General features: G+C 46.8%; 1 protein-coding gene across 1 annotated transcript; it reads right to left on the bottom strand.

Annotated features, from left to right (window-relative positions):
* Window positions 1–6,486: 6,486 nt before the first annotated feature.
* Window positions 6,487–11,586, bottom strand: PIM3 (Pim-3 proto-oncogene, serine/threonine kinase). The gene is made up of 6 exons (XM_032107076.1): window positions 11,036–11,586; window positions 10,598–10,707; window positions 10,386–10,436; window positions 9,706–10,069; window positions 8,241–8,417; window positions 6,487–8,077 (listed from the first exon to the last, which is right to left on the bottom strand). The coding sequence occupies exons 1-6, from the start codon at window positions 11,115–11,117 to the stop codon at window positions 7,893–7,895; spliced, it is 969 nt and encodes a 322-aa protein (XP_031962967.1). The 5' UTR covers window positions 11,118–11,586; the 3' UTR covers window positions 6,487–7,892.
* Window positions 11,587–12,763: the final 1,177 nt, after the last annotated feature.

The raw sequence follows: 12,763 nt of genomic DNA, 5'->3' as shown, positions 1-12,763 counted from the left end.
GCAGTTACATGGGAAAAAAACTGGTGTTATTAGCATGCTCTAACCAATTGAGCTAATCTCAGGGGTGAGTAACTGCTCTTTGTGGTATTAACAAAAATGCCACCAAGGACTCAGGTTTTGACATAGTTTTTATGCTCTACTTTTCTTTCAAGTTACCTTGACCTTGCGGTCCAAATAACATTTGTTGTCTTACAGAGGCAGCTATGACTTCTGAAAGACAGAAGGGCTCCTTTCTCTATGCTTTTCAGCATTGCAGGAGAAGTTTTCTTTACAACTTCAGGCTTTCTTATTTATTTTCTCTCTGGGGCAGACATTCTTTTGTCACGAGTTAAGAGATAGCTCTGTAGTTATCACACAGACAAAATCCCCCTTGAAATGATTGGAATTTTTTTACAAGAACTGCAGAATTGGGTCACATACCACCAAGAGTGTTTTGGCTAGGAGTTGTCAGAGAAATGGTGATCCTCAGCTATTAGAGCTACTTGAGTGCATCACCACAACAAGCACTAAACTGGGAACAGTGTATCTTTAAAATGCACTCAAAATTCATGGTTTACACAGGGGCTGACCAAGATTTTCAAGATTTTCAAGATCAGTTGCTGAAGTTTTCCTTTAAGTATATGGGAATCCTACATATCAAACTATGAGTACTGGTAAAAATATCCTAGAGAGGACAATGGAGCTCATGCCAGCTGAAGACTCAAAATGACAGAGAAATAGGAAAATCATAGATCTTGAGATAAAACAATAAATGCAATGATGATAACTCATTTATTTGCATTACTTTTTCTCACTGCAACTTATCTTTTCTTCATGAATAGCTGTAAAGTGTTGTCGCCAATTAACAATTCTGAAATATTGAATGTATTTTCTCATTTGCAAATGTACCTGTGAAGCTGGTTAAAAAGTAGGGCATACTGTTGAGATACATAAATATAGTCATGAATTAAGTTTTGACCTGTGTAGGATTCTGAGTCATGTTAGTTCTTTCACTTCATCAGTACTTGGGGTACTGTATACCTCTCAAGCAAATGCTCAGTACCTGAAGAAAAGCTGAAGAAAAGACATTTAAAGTAATTTGCGTGTAAGGTTAAAAATAGCAGGATTTGTCGTATTCCTTAAAAATTCCTTGATGCAGAAGTTATCAAATAGAAACTAGGGGGTATGCTTGTTGGTACTGACTAGAGAAAATTTTGTTATTACACATATCCTTTCTTCAGCAGTACCATCTCTCTTCCATCACATCCCAGACCCAAGCGGTTGCGCACATTCCCTCATGCTGGGTTGCTATCAGAGATAACAGTTCATCGATCTTAATATCAGTGCACCAGCAAAAGGAAGGGATAGTGGGAGGAACAATTTAGCTGATGCTGGCTTTGGGAAAGGTCAGTAGCCCCATAGCCTCACCATCATGAGAAAATCTGTCACTACTTCTATTGATTAACTCAAATCTGCATTAAAATTTTTGGTTTTGCCAGTAGCAAAACCAGCACTGTCAATAAATTTTATATTGGTTCAAGAAGCACATGAATGTTGTGACTGGAACCTCTCTTTGTCATTCAAGATAATTAGGCTGATGAAATTCAAAGTAATTTTAAATTAGCTGTAACTTCTAGATGATTTATGAAAAATGCTTGTTTCTAAAAATATTGATTTACTACACAGTCTGTTTACCCTGGTGTTCAACTAGCCTTATAGATATAAAACTCTTCCTTTCCACATCTTAACCTGCCTTCCTGTGGATTAAGTTTTTTATCTATCTGCCCGGACAATAGACAACTTTGCTCTGCAAAGTAGTGATCTCTTACACTTTTCTATGCTGATGTGAATCTTTGTATTTTAAGGCTTTTGATATTACTTAGCTATTATAAACAAACAAACAAACAACCCTCCCCTCTCCCCCCCCAAAATCTTTGCATGGAGTATGAACACAGGAGTATTTCTCCCCAGGTAATGGACATCTTTCCTTAGGATGATCTTGAAAGAGACTGTTCACTTTCATGACTCTATTAGGCTTGGAAACTTCTGGGAAAAAAAATTATGGGGGATCACCAATCTTTTGTAACATATGCTTGTTAACATGTTTATGTATTTTAATTCAAATAGACTGATATTTGATGCTTAGATTTTCCTGTCCTAAAAGAAGGGAAGCAGAAAAGTGGAGAGATAAACTTGAAGCCTGACACCAGACCATTCATAATTACCAGAATAAGTGTTTCAAGCAAACCTTTTTTTTTCTACAAAAGAGCTTTTTTTTTTTTCAGTAGAACTAACATACCAAAAAAAAAAAAAAATCCACCTAGCTATTACACAGACAGTTATTCATAAAATAACAAAACATTTGCTTCAGGATTCTGTACATATTAGAGCAAAATACTCAGTTTTCTGTATAATTTTCTGTAATCTTTCCATACTCCTGATTGGAGACTTAAAGTGACTGCTGAGTCATTAATAGTAAACAAAGGATCATATTGATCCACAAGTTACTTTTCTGCCTATGACTTAATTCTAATTTTGATGTTTAACACAGACTTACCTGAGAAACAGTGCAAGTCGAAGTATGCATCTCACTAATTCTCTTAGTGGACTAGTATAAGCAGCTTTTTACATAATGGTTTGTGCAGTCAATTAGCAGAGTATTAGCTATAATAGATAACATTCTTACTAAGACCATATTAATTAGATCTTAAACACAGCTAATCTGAGACCTATATTGAATTTTTATTATTATGTAAGCAGAATGTTTCCACAGGCAAGTAATTTCCTTCATAGCATTTTAAGGAAAAGGAAATCCTAGCATCTGAGATATAAACATGCCAATTTTATCAGAGTATTAGAAACCACTTAATGTTTCTTAAAACTTGAGTGTGCCAGGCTGTATTACAAATAATAATTACAAGCAGTAAAGGACACAAAGATTGAATACCTTTTAAGTTTATTGGAACAGAAGGAGTGGAATTGCAAGCTAAGAAAATGTCTGCAAGAATTAAATGGATGTATGTTTCTGCTCCTCATTTTGCTTTGAGTTACACCACAGCTCTGGAGTTCTCTAGTCACTTCATCAAAAAAAAAGAGCTGGTATGTCTATATGGACACATTTTTTAGTCATAACATGAATTCACCAGTTATGAGACAAACTTTCTCTGAAAATAATTATGAATCCTGTCTTATACAGATTTAAGTTCATTTTTAGTTGCATGGATTTGTGACCTCCTTATCACTTTGTTCAGCAATTCTGCAATAACACCAAAGCTTAATATGTCTCTGGTAAATCAGCTACCTGAAGGGATGCTGCAGGCAAAAACATATTAAATTTTTAAATCACAGACAACCATGAAGCTAAGTAATAGCAAATTTACAAGCAGAGAAAATTTTGGGACAGCATCAAAAACTGTATTGCCATGAGACGAAAATGCTGCCATCTTGACTTCTGCTACAAATTGTAGCATCACTGCTGTTAGTAGAAAAAATTCCACTAACACTAGGCTGATTGGGCCACAGCATTCTGTTATCTAGTTACACCACTGAGAATTACTGCCCATCTGCATGCCAGAAGACAAGTGCTTCTCATGGTTACTGAAATGAAGTGGAAGAATGAGGCCTAATATGCTTGTAAACGCTCATGCCAAGAGTCATGTAGGTGACCGGGGGCACACTAGGCAGGTTAGCACTATAACATCAGATGCAGATTTGACAACCTTTTGAATACATATTCCCCTCTCCCATTTTTATTGAGAAGCTATTTTCGCATTTGTAGTAATTTAAAATTTTTCATTTTTTAATGAAATATCCTTTCAAGCATTATGAGTTAATTAAGTATTAGCCATAGTCATAGCTATATATACCATAGATATGGGTATATCTAAAAATATCAGCCAGTGGTGATTTAAAATCTCCACAATTTATGTATCATCATTTTTGGAACATGTACTTTAATTTCACCAACAGAGGTCAGTAAACCACTGAGAGAGAACCATAAGTGTTTGGTGAGAACACACCCTAGTCAATCTTCCTAACATCCTTCGATAGTTCTATGTTCAAAGGGCTCTTGTTCAGCTGCTTCAGTAAATATAAACTCAGTTAACAAAAAGAAAAAAAAAAGAAAATAAGAGAGTGTATGGTTATGCACTCAGGGGAATGAGCTTTATTGGATATATGAATTACACAAAACACTACATTGTTAAGAGATATTTCAGGATTAGAATATGTTTAAAATATCTGTTATGAAGCCAGTAGCATGCATACATGCATAGGTATGAGTATTGCTATATCAATTTTTCAAGGTTAAAACAGGCCCTGATTTAAATGATATGAATGACCTGCTGAATTTTATTTTTCAAGCTTTGTGCTGTTGAAAACCAGCCTAGTGAGGAGAGAGCATGAAAAGGAGGATCCCGGAGAAATAACATTTAATGATATTAATACCAGATAGAAGCACAGGAGAAACCAAGAGCTGTCACCGACTTGCTCATTTTGGCAGAAACACTCAGCTAATGGAACTATATTAACACATCATTTTCCAACTTTCAACTGTAATGAAAAGCTATTTTTACAAATCATTACTTTCAGTCTATGGTGTTTCAGCCACATGGCTTCTATTAGTGTACAGGGGAGTTTCACAACCAAAGCTGCCTGTGCAGCACTGAAAGTGCACCTTTTATGTTGAGCTAATCCCAGAGGGGAGTCAGCACTCCTGCCCCTGTCCTTTTGACCTTTATCCTTTTAATGCATTTTGCCTCAGTAGCAAAAGGTGAAAACCTAGTTTTTATGTTTCAAAACAGAGCATTTCAACGCTGATTCTCAGTGAAGCTAAGGAAAGTAACAGCTCCTGTGGAAATGTTGAAAGTCCCTAGCTCAGCAATCAACAATAGCTTTACAAATGTGTTTTTAGAATCGCTTTTCTGGTAGCCCTTTGAAGCTCACCCGTACAGCCCCGCTGCCATCCCTCAGAACAGCTGTGAACATGTGAAGCCGCTGGAGTGGAAGATGTTAATTACTGTCAGCGACTGGAATTTCTCCAGGGAGCACTTGTGGTTAGAAACATGTTTCCCTAAAGAAGTGCAGTAGGTGCTGGGATCACCTCTCCTGTAGCATACCTCCCCTCTTAAGCAAAAGGCATTTCTCATTCCAAAGCAAAACTCAAAATATTCACTTTTAAGTGTTTTTCTCATAGAAAAATCCGTATCCTAAGCAATCTTAACTGTAGAATCTTTTATTTCTGTGAATAGAATTCCAACAATAGGGAACTGAGTTTTTCAGGGACTAGGTTTAGCATATGTACAAATCGTCATTAAAAACTGGAGAAACAATTCTAAAATAAAAAAGGAACAAAATCAGAAAAAATAGAAAACAAATTGATGGACATAACTGTGGCTAGGTTTTTTTTTCCCCCCGACTAGAGTAATTTGAGCTTCCTTTTTATGGCCAAGAAAAAGCTACACACCTGCCCTCCATGACATCAGAAAAGTGCAGACCAAAAATGGTCTCTTTTCTTCACATTTACCTCCCGCTATTCATTGGCATTTTGAGTCTGAACTAGTTAGCAACAGGAGACTGATGTGATGTCAGTGGGATATTCCCCATAGGGAACCAAAATAATAGCAGATGAGCTGAGCTGGCAGAAAGACCCCAGAAAGGGAAATAACAAAACCAACAGATTCTAAGCCTAGCCCTTTACTGTGACAACTACAAAGCACCTTTAACGACCGAACACATCCTCAAATATACCTCGTAGATCCATCTGTGGTAGTTAAACCTAGTAATCGCTACCACCCCCGCAAAAAAGACCAAGTCAGGTCAGTCTCTGGCTGCAGAGAGATGAGGATAAAATCGTTAATCTGCAGGACTTGATTCCCAACGTGTGAAGATGAATGCTGAGGACATTTCTCTTTGTCCTTTGCTATAGGTGAGAATGGCACATGCTCCCCAGTACTCTTACCAAGTGACAGACACACCAGTCTTTTTTTGATCATCTAAGGGAGTTGAAGGAAAACAGTAGCCCTGATCTTCAAAAATGCTGTCCCTTTCCCATAAAGGCACAGGAAGTCCTCATCCACCCCCAGAAGGAAGGTGTATGCAGGAAGAAGGAAACTGAATGTAATGGAAAGTAAACATATCAACTGTGGAAACAATAACCACAAGCAGCTACAGAAATCCTTCCTTGTTGTACTTAAGGACAAGTACACTGATATTCAGTGTTGACAGAGGTAAAAGTCCCACAATTACAGGGCCAATTCCCTTTTATGTAGGCCATCAGTGCTGCTGTATTGTACTCCTTTCCCCAGTCCAACATCAAACGCAGTGATTGAGGAGTAGATAGAGCTCAGGTGATGGGATTGCTTAATTCTTTCAAAATGGTCACTGCTTAATGGCATAGACCATCTAGTAACTCTGGGTCAGCTGCTGCAGGCCTTTAACAAGGCTTGAGCTGGTGCTCCCCAGTTCATCACAAGTAACAGTGAAGATAAAAGTACACAAACACAGAACTGTTATATACAAAAAGTTTAATTGAAATACCTGTATAAAAAATATGATCTCCATACATTTCACACTGTTAAACAGAAGAAAAAAAATCCAAATCCAAGCTGCATAAATGCAACCAGATCACAGAAACACAGCTATTAAAATAAATTAAGGTTTATGACTCTGCCACTCTACCTTCCAGAGCCAATGCACGGAGACTGTACAATGTCAATAATTTAAAACCCTTCCAAACAGCATTACTTTACACTTCTGGTACATTAATACCAGACAAAAGGCATACTGACTAACTTAAAAAAGTCATTCTATTTCCCTTAAATTAGACTTTGTACAACAATTTCCCATCTTCCAACAAAAAACTGGTAAGGTCAGAAATTTTTTTTTTTAGTTTTTTTTAACCAAAAGTTGACAGGAATGCAGAAAAAAAGTGCCATGGGCAAACCACTAGAATTCCCATGGGGAGAAGGAGGGGAAAGCACAGTGTTGAATAACTCTAACCAAATAAATTAACCAAATAAATAGCCACAGTTGAAAACTGTGGGAGGTCTTCTAAATTTCAAACAATAAATAACTGTATAGTACATGGAAAAACCAAGCTTACATAAACACATTATACAGGTATGGAAAAAAAAAAAGTAGAAGTCCTTGAATATTGCATTGATTGTGCATTCGACATGCCCATACATACTTTAAGACTCGCAGGGTGACAAAAGGCCGGGGGGAGTTGAGAAAGGGGCTTCTCATGCCCAATGGTAGAGATGATAAAAGGAAACATGAATAAATGTTTCTGATAAAGAAGCCAATATACCTGTTCATATTTCTGTGCAGGCTATAGGAAATATTTTGAGCAGCAGAGGTGGGTTGGGTTTGTAAAGGGCAGGGGGGCAGGAGTGAAATGTCTGTGTTCAAGTATTCCATCACCAGTGGATGGGACTACTTCATTCAATCACCGAACAGGTTCTCCAATGCATCATAGGAGCTGCTTCCTCCAGCACTGAGTCTAAAGGGAGCAAATTCCTATGATGAACTGGATCTTCTTTGGACATAGACAGCTCAAAAAAGAAAGTCCCACTGAAGCAGCTTTCAAAAAGGCACTCAAAAGCAAATAAAATCTAGTCCAGGCTCTATGAGAGCAAAAAAGTTTACCATGTATTCAAGAGGTCACTGCTTTCTTAATAAGGTCAGTCTTTGACTAAGTACTGGCCTGCAACTCCCAAACATCAGCATTTCCAAAGGAAATCTCTCATTCCAAAGCAGAAACCAGCAAAGGGGGAAAACAAAATCAAGTCCCTCAGACAAAGATTCAACTACAGAATAATGAATGCATTTTTCTAGCCCCTCATATGTATTGGCAGCAGCACTGTGGTCTTTCTGCTTGTAGCTCCCCCTCCCAGTGCGAGGTCCTTAGTAATTCACAGACTCTCATTACTTGAACTTGTGCTAGATACATCAGTATCAAGGGTCCGTAGCCTTATGTCACAGTCCTCAGACTTCACTACTTCAGATTTGTGCATCCATTGATGGTCAAAAATCTGCTCAAGTGTTGGTCTGTCTGAAGGCCTCAGTGAAAGGCACCATTTGATCAGCTGTTGACATTCTGCAATAAAAAAAAAAAAGCCATATTAGACTAAGAAAGCAAAAAAAAAGACAATTCTGATTGTCTTTTTAATAACAAAAATCCACCCACACAAGCTCAAATTTACAGGACTATTAAAAAAACCCCAAAACCAGAAAACCCACTTAACTTCTATAGAACTTACCAGGTGAAATTCTTCTCCTGAAGTATAATCGTCCCCTCAAGATTTCTTCATCTTGCTCAAAAGGGATGTCTCCACAAACCATATCATACAGCAAAACTCCCAGAGACCATACTGTTGCTGACCGCCCATGGTATCTGTGGTATCTGATCCACTCTGGAGGGCTGTATACTCTCGTTCCTGAAAGCAGAAAAATACACACTGTTAGAGTAAAAGTTTAAAGTGTTTCCCCATTGTTCAGCTCCTTCTGGCAAAGCGAAATTAAATTCAAAAACTTGGCATTTGGGAATTAAAAAAAACCCAAACAAACAACAACAACAGCAACAAAAAAAACCCAAACAAAAAACCAAACCCAAAAAACTAAACAGCTTTAAATTTTTTACAAGCCAAAGCCATTAACAGTGTAATTTCAGGTCATCTGCAGGCTTACACCATCAACAGACTTGGCCCATCCGGTTGTTCTATTTTGTTGCAAGGAATAACACAGCCCCATCAGCTGACTGTTTACTGAGGCGGGCTCCCTTTCACTGACCACGTGTCGTCTGCAGCATCACACCAAAAATAGACACAAAAGGACAAAGGGGGCTGGCGGGGAGGAGGAGAGGGCGACAAGAAGGTGAAACTCAGGTCTGCCCGTATTACACGGGGCTAATCTGCTTTATCCAATTCCACAGGGCAGTAAACAAAATAGGGCTGCTTACGATTTCTACGCTTTTAAGGCCCCCCCCGGGCTTCTATGCAGCAGCTTTTCCCAACCCGCCCCTCTTCCCCTTCCTCCAGTGCCCAAGAGCTCCTTGGATACCAAACAAAACGGGGAATTCGTGATGCCGAGGGTCACGTGCAGCGGGGCTTCGGGTTTCACAACAAACAGATGTGAGTGCGGCAGCTGGGGGCGGGGGGAGCGAGACCCCGGCTACATCAGTCACACTCCAAGGACTGGGGGAAATGCTCCCTCTGGTCACATGCTGGCTTATGTTCAGCTTTCCCACCTCTAAAGCATCGACCCTAGCCCCCGCGGCAAGTCATTTCGAGAGAGTACAATTATCCCCATCACTTTAAAAATCTGCAATGCGGGATTTCCAGGACACCGGCAGAATGGGAGTGGGGGAGGTACCACTCCGAGTTAAAAAAAGGCCCTGCATATAAAAATTGCATATCCACACATGGAAACATCCGACACTGGCAAAACCTCCATGTAAACAGATCGCCCTCTAGGAAAAAAACCCCGCTTTTTCCAAGACAGGGAAACATAAACTGCTGCGTCACTGCCTGGAATCGCTTCTTTCCTACGCAACTGAACACCCCTAAGCCACTTCGGGTCCACGGGTTTCCATTACCGATAGACCTGATATGAACACCCGCGTCAGGGGCTCTGCTTGCTGTGGCCGGTCACTGGGAACGGGCTAAGTGGCAACTAGAGGGAGGGAATAACCCCGGGAGGGGCACGGGAAGGGCGGTGGACACGTACCGTCAAAATCAGTATAAACTGTGTCCTTGAGGAGGGCCCCCGAGCCAAAATCAATGAGCTTCAGCTCCCCTGTGCGGAGGTCAACCAGCAGGTTCTCGTCCTTGATGTCCCGGTGCACCACACCGCAGCCGTAGCAGTGGCGCACCGCCTCCAGCACCTGCCGGAAGAACCCGCGGGCCGTCTCCTCGTCCAGGGCGCCTTTCTCCGTGATGAAGTCGAACAAGTCCTTCACCAGCTCAGGCCGCTCCATAACGATCAGGTACCCGTCGGGCCGCTCGTACCAGTCCAGCAGCTTGATGACCCCTCTGAAGCCGGAGCCCACCTTCTTGAGAAGGACGATCTCCAGGGGCACCATGATACCGCTCTGGGCAGAAAGGGGGGCGCGGGTCAGCGGGGGAGTGGCGCGGCCCGGGGCACCCCCTCGCCGAGGGGAGGGAGGCGGGGAAGGGAGGGAGGGAGGGAGGGAGGAGGGCGTGCAGGGCGGGGAGGAGGGCGCGGCCGGCGGGCCCCCTCCGCCGCTGCCGCAGTCCGAGGGGCGGGCGCGGCGCTGCGGCGGCGAACCCCCGCCAAATTCCCTCCCGACGCAGAGGCCGCGCCAGCGGGGCGGGCCCCGCCGCCCACACAATGGCCCCGCCGCGGCGGAGCCCCGCGGCACCCCCGGAGCTCCCCCGGGTACTTACAATCGTGCCCCACTCGGTCACCCGCTCCTTCACCACATGCTTCACGGCGACCTGCGGAGCGCGGAGAAAGGAGGCGCCGTGAGCGGCGGGGCGGGCTCAGCCTGCGCTCCGCCGCCGAGGGCCGGGCCGGCCGCGCCCGCCGCTTCCCGCGCCCGCAGATTCCCGCGCCACGCTCCCGCCCGCCGCCCCCGCCCGAGCGCCCCGTGCCTCACCGGCAGCCCGTCGGCGATCCTGCTCCCCGCGTACACGGTGCCGAAGCCCCCGCTGCCCAGCACGGAGCCCACCTGGTAGACTTTATCAAACGGCTCCTTTTCCACTTTCACTGCGGAAAAGAGAGGGAAACACCCGTGTTAGTGTCCGCAGCCGCGCTGCGCCCGAATAACAATAATAGTAAGAAGAACAATAAAAATAAATTTAGAAAAAAAAAAAAAAGCCCACAAATGCTCTGGCTGGCGGACCCATACGCTGCCCTGATTCCGACCAAGGCTTTATTTTTTAAAAGTAATCTTCCTGAATAACAAAAAGACATAAATATAAGGAAATAAACGCAGCTCCGGGGTCTGCGAAACGCCGACCCCGATACCCCGGTAACGCAGGGCCGGTCCGCGCCCTCCGGCGCGGCGCTGGCAGGGGACAGCCCAGCCGCGTACCTGGCTGGAGGATCTTCACCGGCAAGTGGTCCATACTGGGGCTGCAGATGTGCGCCAGCGAGCCGAACTTGGAGAGCAACATCTTCCGAGGGCGGGGGGGGGAAACGGCGAGTTCCCCACGGCAGCTCCGCCGGCGTCCTCCCGGCTCAGCGCGGCTCTCCTCTCCCCGGAGCCGGCGGAGGGCGGCGGGCCGCGGAAAGCTTCTGCGCGGCTCCTTCTTCGGCCGAGAGCGGGAACCCACGTAATCCTTAGGGGTCCCCGCCGGCAGCAGTCCAGGCGTCGGTCGCACAAAGTCCTCCGGAGAAACGCAGTCAGCGAACGCGCCGCTCCCGCGTTCCTTCTTCCACCCGGCGAAAGCCGCTCGGGGCGCAGGCAAGCGCAGGCAGAACTAGAACCCTCCGCAGAGACAGACAAGTCCGGGAGCTCCGGGTCCGCGCGTGGAGCCCGCCCCTGCAGGGGCCGCGGCGGCAGGAGCGGGCTGGGCGCCGCAGTGGAGCCGTGGCGGGCGGAGGACAGACCGCGCCGCCGCCGAGCTGCCCGCGCGCTTCTGAGCCGGCGGCGCCGCCGAGCCGCCTCTTAACTCCCAATATTTTGGTGCGGGCAGAGTGCGGCGAGCGCGACCAGGATATCCCTCCGCGGGGGAGGAGGGGGGGAACACCTCTCCCCACCACATCCGCCGCCCCCTCCCCTCTGCGCCGGAGCCCCCGTGGGGCGGTGGCCGCGACTACAGCGTCCTTGTCCCGCCCCACCGCACAGGCGGGCACGGGGAGGGCGGGGGGCTGGGAACTACTTGTTCTGTAGTAACCGGCGCGCAGAGTTACACACCGTCTGAGAGGAACGCATCACACATTAGCGGCAAAAAAAAAAAAAAGGGCTGGGGGGAGATTCTCCCGTGTGCGTTAACGCTGCCGCGCGGCCAATCGCCGGGCGCCCTTTCAAAGGGCTCCCGGGGCGACCCAATGAGGAGAGCCCTCATTTGCATGCGGCGGCGCGCGGCCAGGCGGCGGCAGGGCGGGAATGCCGCGGCGCGCCGGGCTCGCCCCGCCCCGGGCTGCGGGAAGGTCGCTCCGAGCCGCCGCGTCCGGGGATGCGCGGGGGCGGGGCGCCGACAGCGCCGGGGCACGGGGGGCCGCGGCTCCGCGGAGCCCCTCTGGGGCGCGGGCAGCCCCGGCACAGCGGTAGGAGCCCGCTCGTTTTGCCAGCCGGTGCTCCCCAGTGAGCATGCGGCGCGTTCCCTCGCCCTCAGTGGCGATTCCTCCTCCTCCCCAGCGCTGCCCCATCGCCTCGGCGCAGTTCGGCTCCGTGCCAGCGCGGGGGGACGCCGGCGCCCGCCCTCCGCGCCCGCCCTCCGCGCCTGCCTCTGTCAGTCACCTCCCCTGTGCGGAAGCCCCGCGGGGCCGGTGCGGCGCGACGGCGGGCGCCGGAGTCCTGGCAGCGCGGCTCGGAGGAGCCGAGGGCTTCCCGCCCCGCCGAGGCGCCGCGCCGGGAGAGGGCACGGAGCTGCTCCGCTTGCCGGCGTTGCCGCCGCCCGCCCCGCCCCGCAGGGGGCGCTGCATCAACAGGAATGGGGGCGCGTCCCGTCCGACGGGGCTCGCGGGGGTCCCTGTGCCCCGAGGCGGCGGCCGCGCTGGTCACCGCGGTCGGGGCGCTGCGGCTGACGGGCCCGCGGCTCCGGCCTCCTCTGAGGGGAGACCGAGACAGTTGGCCGCGCCCAGGCGGAGGGAGAAG

The sequence above is a fragment of the Corvus moneduloides genome, chromosome 4 (assembly GCF_009650955.1).
Source record: "Corvus moneduloides isolate bCorMon1 chromosome 4, bCorMon1.pri, whole genome shotgun sequence".
NCBI classification, from domain to species: Eukaryota; Metazoa; Chordata; class Aves; order Passeriformes; family Corvidae; genus Corvus; species Corvus moneduloides.
Note: the sequence above shows the minus strand (reverse complement) of the source record. Positions and strands in the feature narration are given on the sequence as shown.